General features: G+C 37.1%; 1 protein-coding gene across 1 annotated transcript in view; it reads left to right on the forward strand.

Annotated features, from left to right (window-relative positions):
* The window catches only part of rgs6 (regulator of G protein signaling 6), a 73,065-nt gene that overhangs the window by 56,699 nt on the left and 2,385 nt on the right, over positions 1-13,981 (forward strand). Inside the window, exons 7-17 of the mRNA XM_072362585.1 lie at positions 697-761; positions 931-1,007; positions 2,244-2,325; positions 2,472-2,546; positions 2,837-2,938; positions 3,317-3,378; positions 5,549-5,659; positions 7,312-7,437; positions 11,350-11,536; positions 12,556-12,645; positions 12,782-12,835. Coding sequence (XP_072218686.1) covers positions 697-761; positions 931-1,007; positions 2,244-2,325; positions 2,472-2,546; positions 2,837-2,938; positions 3,317-3,378; positions 5,549-5,659; positions 7,312-7,437; positions 11,350-11,536; positions 12,556-12,645; positions 12,782-12,835 — 1,031 coding nt within the window. The remainder of the gene's footprint in view (positions 1-696; positions 762-930; positions 1,008-2,243; positions 2,326-2,471; positions 2,547-2,836; positions 2,939-3,316; positions 3,379-5,548; positions 5,660-7,311; positions 7,438-11,349; positions 11,537-12,555; positions 12,646-12,781; positions 12,836-13,981) is intronic.

The raw sequence follows: 13,981 nt of genomic DNA on the forward strand, positions 1-13,981 counted from the left end.
GAGTCCAATGTTGGAGCATCAGCGTATTTTGATCATCAGAGGGAGAATCATGGGGTGCCATTTCTGCTCACCAAAAGATTCTACTATCTGCTGAGCCCTCCAACAACCTTCTGAATGTTTAATTCAGAAAACATGTTACCTCCAAAGGGTCTAATTCTTCTTGCAGCCTCATACATTTTATAATCCCTCTTAGTGTTCCCTCCTTGCTTTTATAATAGTCTATCAAGATGGATCCTTTCCAACTATGGAAAAAATGCAAATTGGAACAGCATTGGAATAACAAGCAGATCTACAGATCAAAGTTGACATATTGAGGATGTTTTCCTTTGATAAACCAAATAATCACCTTATACCTAAATGTATATACAAACAGCCTGTCACTGAGATGCACACTGTGTGGCATGACTCGTCTTACCCTGGGTTGTGGGGAGGAACGGTTGACAGGATTAGTCTCTGTTACACTTGCTGCCCTTCACGTCAAAAAGGCACCCATGGCTGGAGTTTAAGGCTTACAAGTTCAGCAGTGCCTCTTCACACTGTGCCACATAATGCTAAAGGTGGACGGGCAGCTTCAAAATGAATATACTCTGTGGGTGGTGGGGAGCGGTGAGGTAGATAAAAGAAGAATGAGAGACGCAGATGGAGTGTGGGAAATGTTTGTGCTGATAACTTCGGGTCTTCGATCCTCCTTCCCAGCGATCTATCTGTGCAAGCGGACCATGCAGAATAAGACAAGACTGGAGCTGGCAGATTATGAGGCGGTGAGTGATGACCTGGTTCTCTAATATATTAATCTACTCTGTATAGATCAGTGGATCAAGCTTGGGGCACAAAAAATTAGATGAGTGTATGGTTTTGATATTACATATTTAATAATTAATGAATGTTTTTATCTTTTTCCCTAATATGTCTGTATCTTCTCACTAACAGGAGAACTTAGCCAGGCTACAGAGAGCCTTTGCCAGGAAGTGGGAGTTTATCTACATGCAGGCTGAGGCCCAGGTCAAGTAAGTGTGCTGTGTTACCAAGGCAACACTTGAAATTAGAGCACATGCACTGAAGAACAATACGATAAAATTTAACGTGACATCCTCTAACATGATAAGTAGAGAGTGTTTCTGATGTACAAAAGTTTCTGAGGTGAATAAAATGACAAATATTGTCTTTTTAAACGGGCACTGTTGGTGGGCTTTTTGAATACATAAAAACAAAATATTGGAGACATCAAAGAAGCCAACTTTACCTACGTTACTTCTTGTTTAGCTTTTTTAACAAGCTCTTATTTAGCTGATATGAACCTAAGATTTATTTCAACTCTAAAAGCTAATGTATTTATGAATGTGTCTCTCAAACATAAGACTCCTACATGATTGTTCTGCTTATCTTAGTATTTGATTATTACAAATCTTAAAACTGGATTATTCCCAATATTCCTGGTGAAAGTAGGTCATTTTCAACAGTGTGGGGTACTTTTACTATTGTCTGCTGTTTTTTTGTAGCTAGAATTACTACGATGAAATTATATACTGTGAGGTAAAAATTGAAGATGGCACATTTCTTTTAATAGCTTAAGTAACCCATAGGACCCCCCCTCCCAAGCAACCATGCAATCGTCTGGCAGTTTTAGTCTCAAATACTTACATTTCCCTTGTCTGCAGTTTGATCACAGACTGCTGGTATTGGTTCCTCTTTCTGACATAATGTCTCAGATCATGGAACTGATCCATGTAATAAAACACCACACCACAGAATATAACTGCCAGTTATCCCTTTAAGAAACACATAAAAAATCTGTGACTTTCCATAAGCCCTGGGCTCTTCTATCTGCTCCTTCTTCTGTGTTTAAGTTTTAGTGGCTAACATTGAGAACTGTTGCATTTAACCAAATGGTGTTTTTGTAATGACATAGGGCAGCACATCCTGTGACAAATGGCAAACTGTCATTTTCAAACTCTGATTAGGGAGAAAAAAAAATCAAATGGTGCCAGTAGGGCTATGATATAAAATGTGCATTTATGAACACATGAAGAGGTTCAGATATTCTGCACAAAGTTACACAATAGATTACATGTGAAATGGTGCAGTGACAATGCCCATTTTTAAAGCGGTCAAAAAAATTGCAAGATTTAACAAAACTTTCATCTCCTGACTAATTCTCCCTCCTTATCATTCATTCCTGATGCTACATGCAATGCTGATACTAGGAAAGCTGAAATTCTCACACTGCTTGATCTCCTTTGCAGAATTGACAGGAAAAAGGATAAAACTGAGAGGAAGATCCTTGACAGCCAGGAGAGAGCCTTCTGGGACGTCCACAGACCTGTGGTAAGCCTCTGTCTATCTGAGATTACAGCTGCCCACTTCATCTTCCATCTGCAATCTCTGCTTTATATCTGTTTTCTCTTGCATCACTGTTTGAAAGAAAAAATACTTTAAATGTTGAAATGTTGTTTTGCTTGATTTCTCTTTAGCCTGGATGTGTCAACACCACAGAAATGGACATCAGGAAATGTAGACGCATGAAGAATCCCAATCGAGTTAAGAAGGTATCATCTTAGATGAGTGCAAATGAAAGTTAAATGAAACCACCTTTTTAAAAAAAAAAAATTATCTAATTTCATAAAACGTCCTCTTACTGGAATCTGTATCACAGAAATGTGTACATATGAATCTAAAAAATGTATTGTTTGGGTTTCTGACAAAACTCAATCATAGATGTTTTAATTTCTAACACAACGCAAAGAGGAAACGCTTCTTAAGTCTTTTCCTCTCCTCGAAAATGAGTTTGCATTTCATCTTTATTTGTCCCACTTCCCTTTATCTTCATGTGTCCCAGTCAGTGTATGGTTTAGCAGAGGAGGGAACGCAGTGCCAGAGTCCCGTTCACATTCCTTTGATCCACTGCAGGAAAGGTACCAAAGAGGATGTGGAGAAAGAGGTAAAATTAGATCCAAATGTGGAATTTTGATGCACAAATTATGAGCTCTCTCAATGTTGGATCTCAATTTTTTTTACTCTCACAGCATGTGATTTCACAGCCGCAAGCTCATTACAGAGATTGGCAAACCCCTTCGCTGCATTTTATACAATGTCCAACTGTGAAAAACGTTGTAAAAACATCTACTTTATAGTTGTTTGGCACAAACGTGGCTGAATTATGAGAAACTGTTGCACCTAACAATACCACTGATGGATATGGACCTTGCTAACCAAATCAGTCTTGATTATTTATCATAGATATCCTGACGCTCCGACGTTTGCTGCAGCAGGAAAATCGGTTAAATTCAGAACTCACTCTACCTCACTTTTTCCACAGATCTCGTTCCTGAACACCCAGTTAGATCGTCACTGCATGAAGATGTCCAAAGTTGCTGACAGGTATAGTAAATTATAGATATTAAAAATGGATTAAAAAGAGTGTGGCTAATTGAATTTCGTGAGTGTTTGTTTCATGCAACTGTAGGCAAGTCTGTAGCTGCTCTCTGATTTCCCATGCTTCCCTGAAAAATTTGATGATTTGGAAAAGAGATCAAAGAGCAATAAACATTATTAGTATTTCCATTTCACCCATGTCAAACCCTTTTTGAAAAAATGATTGATCTAATGTCAGAAAAAAGGCTCAAAGAGTTATTAATGTGTTGTGTGACCGAGTTATTAAAAAAAAAATTATCCAAAAAAAAGTGTATTAAAGACTATTTGTCATGGTTCCTCACTGTGTATTTGAACAGCTTTTAAACTGATTGTAGTCACCTAGAAACAAGAATCTATCAAAGACTGGATGAATAGTTGTCGTGCTGAATTTTCCAGTTGAGCCAACCTGAAATTATTTTTTTTTTGCAGTAAGAGCAGGGAAATTTACATTCACTATGCTTAAGTTGACACTTTCTTTCATTGTTGCTTCAATGCATTGAAGTATTTCCCACATATATTTTGTTCTATTTTCATAGAATTTTAAGAAAATAGAATAGGATATAATTCTCTCATTGTGTTACTGTGGCTTTTGAAAATTGGCTGCAACGGTGCATTTGACAACATAATTCTTTGAATGTCAAGTTCTTGATTTCCTCAGACATTTTATCTACACAGTACCTCATCAAAAATGTAGTTGTGAGATAAGTAACGATCATTTAACCCAAAACTAACTGCAGTTGCATATGTAGTTGAATTTAAGTTTTGTGCATTTTATTGTATTATTGTATTACATTACGTAGAATTTAAGAGGAAATGTGCACAAATTATGTATGCATGTAAAAAGAAATGCAGCTTATCACAACCGCTCTGCCTTAAGTTGTACCTTTCGGTAGCTTCTGTTATGTCAGGTTTTGTTGACGTTGTACTAAGGGTGATAATTTCATGTTTATTATTCAGTTCATAATGGCTGGAAGTGTACTTGACTGGATTACCTTCAAAAGTGTTTCTCCTGTTAGGTTCACCCAACTGACAAAATATTACAAGTCCTACATTATGTAATGCACTACAGAGCATCATGATCTTTGATGATAAAAAGCTTTTTTTTTGTATTGGATTGCATTAGATTTCTTGGGTTTTCCTAGTAAATGGTGAGCGCACATTCTTTGTCACTTTGTCCCACCTGGGTGTCTGATAAACTTAAGTCAGGACAGCCTTCAATTTCCAGAAAAGCAAAGAAATGGCGATTTCAGCTCTGCTATAGAAATTCACAATAGAGTTTCACTGGTGTTCAGCAGAAAGAAAAAGTTGACGTTACAATAAACGACAAGACGTCAGTCATCGATTGTGGTTATATCAGCTTTGATACATTTTCATCAGTCAACTGCATGATCATGTCCTTCAGCATTTTTATTAATAACTAATGATAGAAAAAAAAAAAACTTTTATCCAAACTGCACACAAACATCTAAAATAGATTCTGCTCATTCCGTCTCTGTTCTTGGTTCCAGTGCTCCCCGTGCCGTATGTGTGGAAGTTTAATGCAATATAATGCACACATCTAGGACTTTCCAAGTGTTTGTAACTTGAATTGGTCTTATTACATATGTTCCGCTGGAGTTGTGATTAATTAATTCAAAGCCTTTCAGTATTTCTTTGAAGATCTTTGAGCGGTTTTGTGCAGCAACCTATTAACCAAAAAAAATAAAAAATAAATTACCGATAGTCTTTCACCTCTCACTGGTTTTTGTGCTCTGCAAGCTGATATTGCAGCTACAGTACAATGTATTGTGGAAGAAATCGGCATTGGCTAAATTCTTGTAGGAAAAACAACAAATTCCTTTCCATTGAACTGTGAGCTGCTGATGTTGTTGTAAAGCCCACTCTGCCTCACTGCATCTGGTTTATCTCAACTATGAAAGAGAAGTAGACGGCTCACATCTGAGCTTTGATTTTTATCAGACCGGGTGTTCCTCCTTGTCGGTTTTCTCATACTTTCCTTAGTTTACTTCTGAAGACATCCAGTTCCCAATTTATCTGGACAGAGGAAACATTGATCTGGAAAGGTCACCATGCCACTGTTATATTTTGTAAACCTCTGACCAGCGAAGACCTCATCTGTTTGTCCTCTGTGTTTCAGTCTGATATCCTACACTGAACAGTACATGGAATATGACCCATTTGTGATGACACCAGAACCGTCCAATCCCTGGACCAGCGATGACCCCACTTTCTGGGATCTGGAGGCCAGGTAGGAAACCAGAGACTTCAACAGTTTTACTTACAGACATAATAATCGCTGTCAGGGATTTGCTCTAAATATTTACAGTCTGTGTAAGTGCTGTGCTGAGAATTTTAATCATTAATACATGCGTTTAGTGTTTAGAAATTGCATTTCATAAATAAGACTTAGTATTTGCCAGACCAAAACTAATAACACATGGAGCCTATACTGCTGGAGCCCTATGTGCTGCTGAGACAAAGACACTTGCTGAGAAAGATTTCAACATTTAAAGCGCTTTAAGAGGAAAGTTTCCTAAATTCTAGCAATATCAACTTTAAAAGACTGTCCTTCCTAAAAAGTAATTGTATTAACCAAATGTTATACAGTAATTTATAGTTTCCCAATAAAGGCTTAAAAATTCCACAATTACCATGTTTTTATTTCTGTTCCCAAAATAATACAGCTTTAGTTTTAATTCATCCACCGGTCAAAATCTCTCTTGATCTTTCCTTATCTTGCTCATTTACATATTGCAAATGCTTAAAAGGAGAACAGAGGAGATTGCAAAAAGTGAATAATTCTGAATTAGTGCACGGTAATCTTCAGTGGATTAACATGCAAGAGATCACTGGTTTGATGCTTGTTCTGCATAATGCTTTCAGAAGTCATTGTAGTTTTCAACTTTCTCCTTTTCTTTGTCACTGTGCTCTCATTTGCAAACACTTAGGGTTGTGCGTTAAAAGTACACAGACAGGGTTACAATTACATGGTTAGGTCTACGTGATACAAGATTGATATTACCATCTCATAATTTACAATCATGACTCGTGAAGGTAGAGTTGACAAATGCATGTATTCTGTGTTGTCTGGTGTGTCTACACTGCCAAATATTGAAATACACAATGGGATGTCTTAAAAGTGAGATGCACGCTCCTATTACATACACTTAATACCCTTTTGTGGAATTCTTCTTCACTGTTCTCACCTTGTATACTCTGAGTTTAGAGAATATAAACTGCCAGGCAGCAATTTCACTGTTTAGAATTAATGTTGACAACAGCTTGAACCTGTTTGAAACCTAAACCAGTTTCTTCAAAGCACTTTATTACTACTTTGTCATATTTCTATTGATTGCAGTAAAACTTAGAATATAATTGCACCATGGGCAAGCAGTTTTTATTCAAAGAGGGAGGGAAATTGACAAGTCACATGGCTTTCTCAATCCATATCGAAGAACTCCACTCAGTTTTTGTGTTGAAGACCTCTTTAGAGCTCTCAACACGGAGCCTGCCTGAATTATGCAGAAATGAATTAGGGCAGACACATAATCATTGTGCCTAATGTAATTTAATAATTAATCAGCATTGATTAATTATGGGGATAGGAAAAAAAATCCCTGTAGAGATTCAAAATGATTGGATTTGAGATGAACATTGTCATAATACGCAGATTTGTAGGCAGATCAACACTGACTCTTTCAGACACCTCAGGGACAAATCAGATTTTAACTTTGCATATTTTATGCCTTCCTCTGTGTTAATCTGTCAGACCACCACCACCAACTCCCTGTCCTTTAATCCTCTTTAATACCTTTTTTATTCTCAACTTACTTGCAATAGTTTCAGATGAATTTTTAAGACCCCACCAACCCTGTCTCCATCCTCTCCAATGTCTCCCAGTAAGGAGCCCAGTCAGCAAAGGGTGAAGAAGTGGGGTTTCTCTCTGGAGGAAGCGCTGAAGGACTCGGCAGGACGGGAGCTCTTCCTCAAGTTTCTGGAGTCTGAGTTCAGCTCGGAAAACCTGAGGTGAGCACTAACATGCTTCAGTAATCTCCAATATTCTTGTAAAAATATATGAAGAAAATCTTAGGATTTCACTAGTTTATTCCAAACATTGTCTGGTTGTCTTTAGGAAAGGTAAAAAAATTACGAGGTGCAAAGTGGTGATCCCCTTTACAATGGCTTGCTTTGTGATGAAGAAAAATAGGTTCTTGTTGGCAGGCACTAGAGTTAATCTTTTAAGTGTACATTTCATTTTTTTTATGGATCCCTTTCATTATTAAAGCTTAAATCTGAATATGCTGTCAATAGCCACAGATGTTTGTTTTTCTAAAGAATAAAATGTTACATGTCACAACATATTTGGTCCATATAATGTAAAAAGTTTACATGTTGTTGCTACTGAAGCAGGAATGACTAGATAAAGGAACTAGAAAATATAATTTGGGGGAAAAATAGCTTTGAAAGATGTGTATTATACAATTACTTAGAATAAATTGGAAACTAGGTAGTATTTTCAACTAATAAACATACCAAATTCTCAGAAAATGTATGTTTTAATGTACAAATTAGTCATTGAATAAAATATGCACTGAAATGTGCATTCAAATTAGGTGGAACAACAGCATCCAGATATTGGATCCAGCTGGATGCTGTTAGGAGCAAAAAGAATATTTCATCCCTGGGTTATCGCCTTTCCACTGAAGATTAGACAAATTAACTCAGATGTGTGTTGCTCCTCACTGAAGCTGCTGCACTGGTCAAGAAGCAAACCAGGAACTGTGCTTTAGCAGTATGAACTCTAAATTTGTTGCGCATTTCTTTTTATAGATTGGGGGTGTTTTCGCCTTCAAGTGAAACCACTGTTTTGTTTTTGTTACTGTTGAATCTCTCTGATACCACAAGAGGAAATGCACTTCAGCTGCATTAATCAAAAATCAGTCAATGTTGCAAATTTTACAGATTGTGGGTGTTTTTTATACCATAGAACATAAACACTGAAAGAATGCAGCAACTATTCCTGCAGCACATCTTGAAATTAACAGATTTCATGAGCTGTTCTGGATATTAAACCTGATACGACAGGAGAGATAGGAAAAACTGAAAATCTGGGAATACTCAATCAGAAAAGCTCAGCACTGCGAGCCCAAAAGCCCAGTGTGATCTCAAAAGTACTGCCTTCTTACTAAAGCTTTGTGTTTTAGGAGAGTGAAACTATTTCTGAACTCTGTTTAGTTCCTGATTCCGGTAGTGGAAATAAAGGGAGCCGAGCCAACAACACCCTGAAAGACCCTTGTTCTATGAAACAGTTCTTGTGGTTTGAATACAGCTACAAATCTCCTATAGAAAAAGTTTAAAAACGCACATCTAGAATTTATTTTACTAGCCATTTGGTTCTTTTTAGTCTGAAATAAAATATGTTATGGAAGCAAAACTGAAAATCTTCAAATTGGCCAGTGTATGAGAAAATCATTTATGCTTCCTGTATCCTTTTTCACTTATTCAAATAAATGGTTCATTATCAAGCTTCTGCAGAGCTTGATGACAAACTGACAAGTTGAGCTGTGCATTTAAATCAGGTTTGCTGGAGGAGAGAAACTGAAGAGCTGGGGATCAGCTGGGCCTGTGATCATTGCCTTAAAGAGGGTTTCTTTAACCTAATGCAGCCAACTGACACTTTGGTTAAATGGTGAAGTTACAGGATAGCTGTTCAGTAGATTTGCGCATTTTCACTTTTAGGGACAGAACAGTTTGATAAGCTTTTACCTTCCTAAAATAAAAAACTAAATTGTTAGGTTTTTTTGGCATCTTTCTTGCTCCAGCCCACAATTTCAATCAACTTTCACACTGTGGGATAGAAGTACAAGTAAGAGAATTTTTGCCAGTTCTGTTACCCAAGAACTGTGAAAACACAAATAATAGAACTCTTTTTGCTGAAGGATAATGATCCTAAAAGTAAAATGCCAAGGATGACTCAATGTAAACAGCTCTGTTAGATTTTTTTAAATACATATATATATTTTACTTGGAGGTATAAATCCCTTGCCTAGAACTTTTCACAGCTGTGATTTAAATAAACGTGTGTACTGAACTCAGTGTGCATTTAGTTTTCACTAAAGTTGGTTTAACACATTTTGCTATAATAGATGAAGTGCTATTACCAGGCCATGACAAAATGGGTAAATGCCAGCAGCTTGCGTAATAGTACTGCTGTTTTCCTTTGGAGTTGAATGAAGGCTCAACCAAAATCTATAGCTTCAGACTGTAAACAGAAATGGTGTTTAATCAGTTAAATACATTTATGTAGAACACCACTGACTAATATAGACTCTCCCACTAGTATTGTGTAGCATGATCTCTATTCTAGAATAGTTGATTCTAGAAAGTTCTTGAATTACATTTGCTTTAGACCAGTTGCTATCACTTCTTTGTGAACTCCCCCTCATTCAACAGTAAACTCACTGTGTTATGATCTGAGATAAACCTCAAAATAATCGACGTAGACACACACAGATTAATATGCAGTTTATAGGCACAGAGAATAACAGCAGCTTTTCTCTAAATCAGCAATGGAGGAAATTACCTTTTTTTTCAGTACAAGTGAGTCTTCTCTTCTAAGTTAATAAAAGTTTTGATTTTAGCGTTGCTCGATTTGCAGAGAAAGTATTAAATTCATCCTTCATTTAGACATGCACACTAAATCATATTTAGTCCTTTATGTACCAGAGCAGCAATAAATGGGTGTTATTTTCATTGTGTGAGTTGGAGTAAAGGAGAAATGTTTGGCTTGGCAGTACAGAGATGAACCTGAGTCAGATAAAACACTCAGAAACGCATACTCAGTGAGACTGAGGGAGATTTACATCACCATTCACCTTCTGGCTGTCCCACCAGACTCCTCACTCTGATCTCTGGGCCTTTAATTGTGTTTGTTTTTATGAGGGAGCTTTTGGAGAGGCCCTACAGAAAAAACGGAGAGAGAAGCAGACCCCAGAGGTGTTTCTCTCTATATTGCTAAACCAGCCCACAGATCAATATAGATGGAAACTAATATTAAAGGCAGTCCACCAGCAGCCCTCTGCTGCCTTTTGTTTAACACAGTTCAGTCTTACTACAGCTTGTGTGTTAGATCTGAAAAGTGTCCTTTTTCTTTTTACCACTCCTTAATGCTCAGGCTAGAGACTAAAACTCTAAAGCCAATTCCACAGCTCAAACAAAACTGTAGTCTTTGAACAGAGGATATTATGCATAAAAATACATCCTAACTAATACTGTTTCATGGAGACCATCCAGTTTGCTACTTTTGTCATAGTACAGCCAAAAGAAATCTACAAGTGCACTATTAAGTGGATACAAATAATGCTACACAGTTGCAATCACATTATTTTTCTCAGTGTGTTGATTCTTGCAGCATCTCTTGTGACGTTCTACAGTACTTGAAATATTCAGTTAAGGCTACTATCACTTTGAATCTCCCAACAAAAATATCCCAGCTGCAAGAAAGGGAAAAAAAATATTCAAACAAATTACTTTTAAACGACTGAAACAGCAGCATTCAATTTAAAGTGAAAAAGTGTCAGATTAACTCAGGTCTGACCTCCTGCCAAGCCTAAATGTTTTACTGGGTGGTCAGCTCATAGGTCAAAATTGATCAGATGTGAGTCTGCTTCTCATTTCAGGCTTGCAAACTAGCCACCGTGAGCAGAAATGTGTAAATGCATTAGGCTACTTGATGATGCAGATAAGTAGTGGTAGAAAAGCACCGACTGGTAGTGAGGTCCTTTATAGTTGAAGACCAGCATCATTAATTCCTTTTGCAACCTTACTGACCTTTCATAAGCACTAAATGGCCATTTAACACAGTGAGGGAAAAGGGAAGATCCAAAGAAACTTCTTCAAGTTAGGTCATCCACACATTTCTGTTCAAATATGTTGCAGATTTTGGCTGGCAGTGCAGGACCTGAAGAGGATTCCCCAGCAGGAAGTTGCACAGAGGGCTCAGGACATCTGGGCAGAGTTCCTGGCAGAGGGAGCTCCTAGCTCCATCAACCTGGACTCGCATAGCTATGAACGCACCAGCCAGAACCTGAAAGACCCTGGACGATACAGCTATGAGGACGCACAGGTGGGAAGAAATAAAGGCACTTCACACAATTGGTATTCAATCTTTCTTTGTATGCGTCTTAAGTTCAGGAACAGATATGGAAACTAGTCAAAGTAAACTCCTATATGGGCTTCAACTGTTGAAGACCATTTAAAGCAAGACTAGAGTGCATTAAGATTGAGGCAAGACCAGTGATGAATAGGATATCCTGGATTGCCAAAGAAAAAAGTGCTACGATAGTATGGGTCCTAAAATGGTCCAGTTTTACATTTCCCAACATTATTGAAGAAAAAGTTATTTCTGAAATATAGTGGATGGACATTTTGGGAAAGATGGAGTTAGTTGAACTGAAACTACCCTTGCAGCTCAGAATGATGATGATCATTCTGTCCAAAAACAAAGAATGGAAATGGTAATTTATGGTTTTGCAGCATGTAAGCACATGGGACTTTTCTTTTGGGCTCAGGTTTATACTAAGCTAAAAGGATGCTGGTTTCAGACCATTCTTGTGTTTCATCATCTTATCAAACTTGCTGCAAGAATGTTAAAAATGTATGCTCCAATTGGGTAAACTGTCTCTTTAAGGGGGCCATTGGTTTAAGTGCAAGACCCTGTTCTAGATACGATTGGTGTGGGTATTTACATTTGAATCTATCTCTTTTTATGTGGTCTGTCAGAGAGCCTCTAGAAGCTCTATCAGACTGTTGTCTGCCCGATTTGTCCGTTTCACATGCTTCATCAGAATTGGCTAATGCGTTTATATTGTGGATTGATTTCTGGAGAATGGGAAGAGATTATGGGAGTTGTGTGGTGTCTAAATATCTGATACAGACTTATGAGGGAAGAGCTAAATAAGCAAAAGATTTTTCCTGTCAGTTGCTTGGCAATAACGTTAATTTTACTACCCCCTGAGACTGACTCAGTTTTTGTGTTCTCTGACTTTGCAAGGTGCACAGAGTTGTAATATGTACAGAAGACAATTATCTTCCTCCTACTGCTGGTTTAAAAAGGAAAAAAAAAGTATCTTTCTTTCCACCTAGGATCACATTTACAAACTGATGAAAAGTGACAGCTATGCACGTTTTCTACGCTCCAATGTGTACCAGGACCTGCTGATGGCGAAGAAGAAAGTGAGTGTGTCTGTCGTAGAGCCTTAAGTCAGTTGTTTCGTGTACATATTTGCTGAGTGTATTGGAAATCTTTTGTAAATAAACTAATCTGTACATGCCAAAAGCTTTTTTTCCTACTTTGTCTTCGACTCTGTAGCCTGAAATGGAGCAGGGACGACGCACCTCCTTGGAAAAGTTCACTCGCAGTGTGGTGAGTATCCCACTTCCTGTCTTAAAACTGTCTTCATTAAAAGCTAAACCAGGGAGAGTTTACAAACTTTATTGCTGTAAGGAGCAGAAAATTATTTTTGTGTGCAATGGTAGTTTTTTTTTTCCAGTGCTCTAATTAAACACTGGATGGATTTATTAATGTATTGTTCCAATTTACCTACTGTAGTAATACTGAAGTAACATAAATTTGTACACAGTTTTGATTTAATCATTGCTTGCACTCAGTAATTGGCTGCACTTTCACTGCTTCCCTGAGGGGACATTCTTTTTCCTAATATTGGTTTCAAGGAATGATCTAGTGATTAGTTGACTGAGGGTTACATAGCAATCCGGTGTGGTAATTAGTTTGTCCAGATGCATGACTGTGAGCAAAGAATTGCTTGTAGGAATACGGAAGATTAAGATGGACAAATAAAAACGGGAGAGGTTTAACAGTGTAAAATCATAATTGAGATTAACGGTGTGAATGTGGCACCATTTGTTTTGCTTTAAGATGTAGAGAGGGGACATTTACACTTTGGTGTAACAAAGCATTTCCCATAGTAACACTAATTTTAAGTTACTGTAAATTCTGGACTATAAGCCGCTACTTTTTTCCCAGGCTTTGAGTACCGCAGTTTATAATACGATGCGGCTAATATGCCACCAAAAACATTTTGCTTCGTACCATTAGACCAATAAAATTAACGAATCGTTCACAGTGTTCCAAAGAAATTGTACGATAAATCAAACACACTTACACTAAATTATTGTAAATTGGTAATTTGTACTCACCCTCAACATGGAAAACAAACGAAGAAATGCGTAAGATGCCGCTTTTAAATTAAAGGCAATTAATCACTTTTTTTTCTTTCTTTTTTTTTTTTTTTATTTTTTTTTATCTAATATCTAATTTTTTTTTTATCTAATATCTAATTTTTTTTTCTTTCTAACCACCTGTGTTACAGGTACTGTTCGAAAAAAAAAATTAAAAAAATAAAAATACACCACATATTTGTGAATTACCGATAGGTATTTAAGTTAAAACCATCGGTGTTACAGGCACTGTTCGGTAAAAAAGCTTTTGCAGTGCGTATTTGTTTAAGTTACCATACACATTTAATTAAAAGTTTAAACATCCTCACGT

This window comes from Leuresthes tenuis, unplaced genomic scaffold (genome assembly GCF_036924035.1).
Source record: "Leuresthes tenuis unplaced genomic scaffold, fLeuTen1.0.hap1 SCAF_13, whole genome shotgun sequence".
NCBI lineage: Eukaryota > Metazoa > Chordata > Actinopteri > Atheriniformes > Atherinopsidae > Leuresthes > Leuresthes tenuis.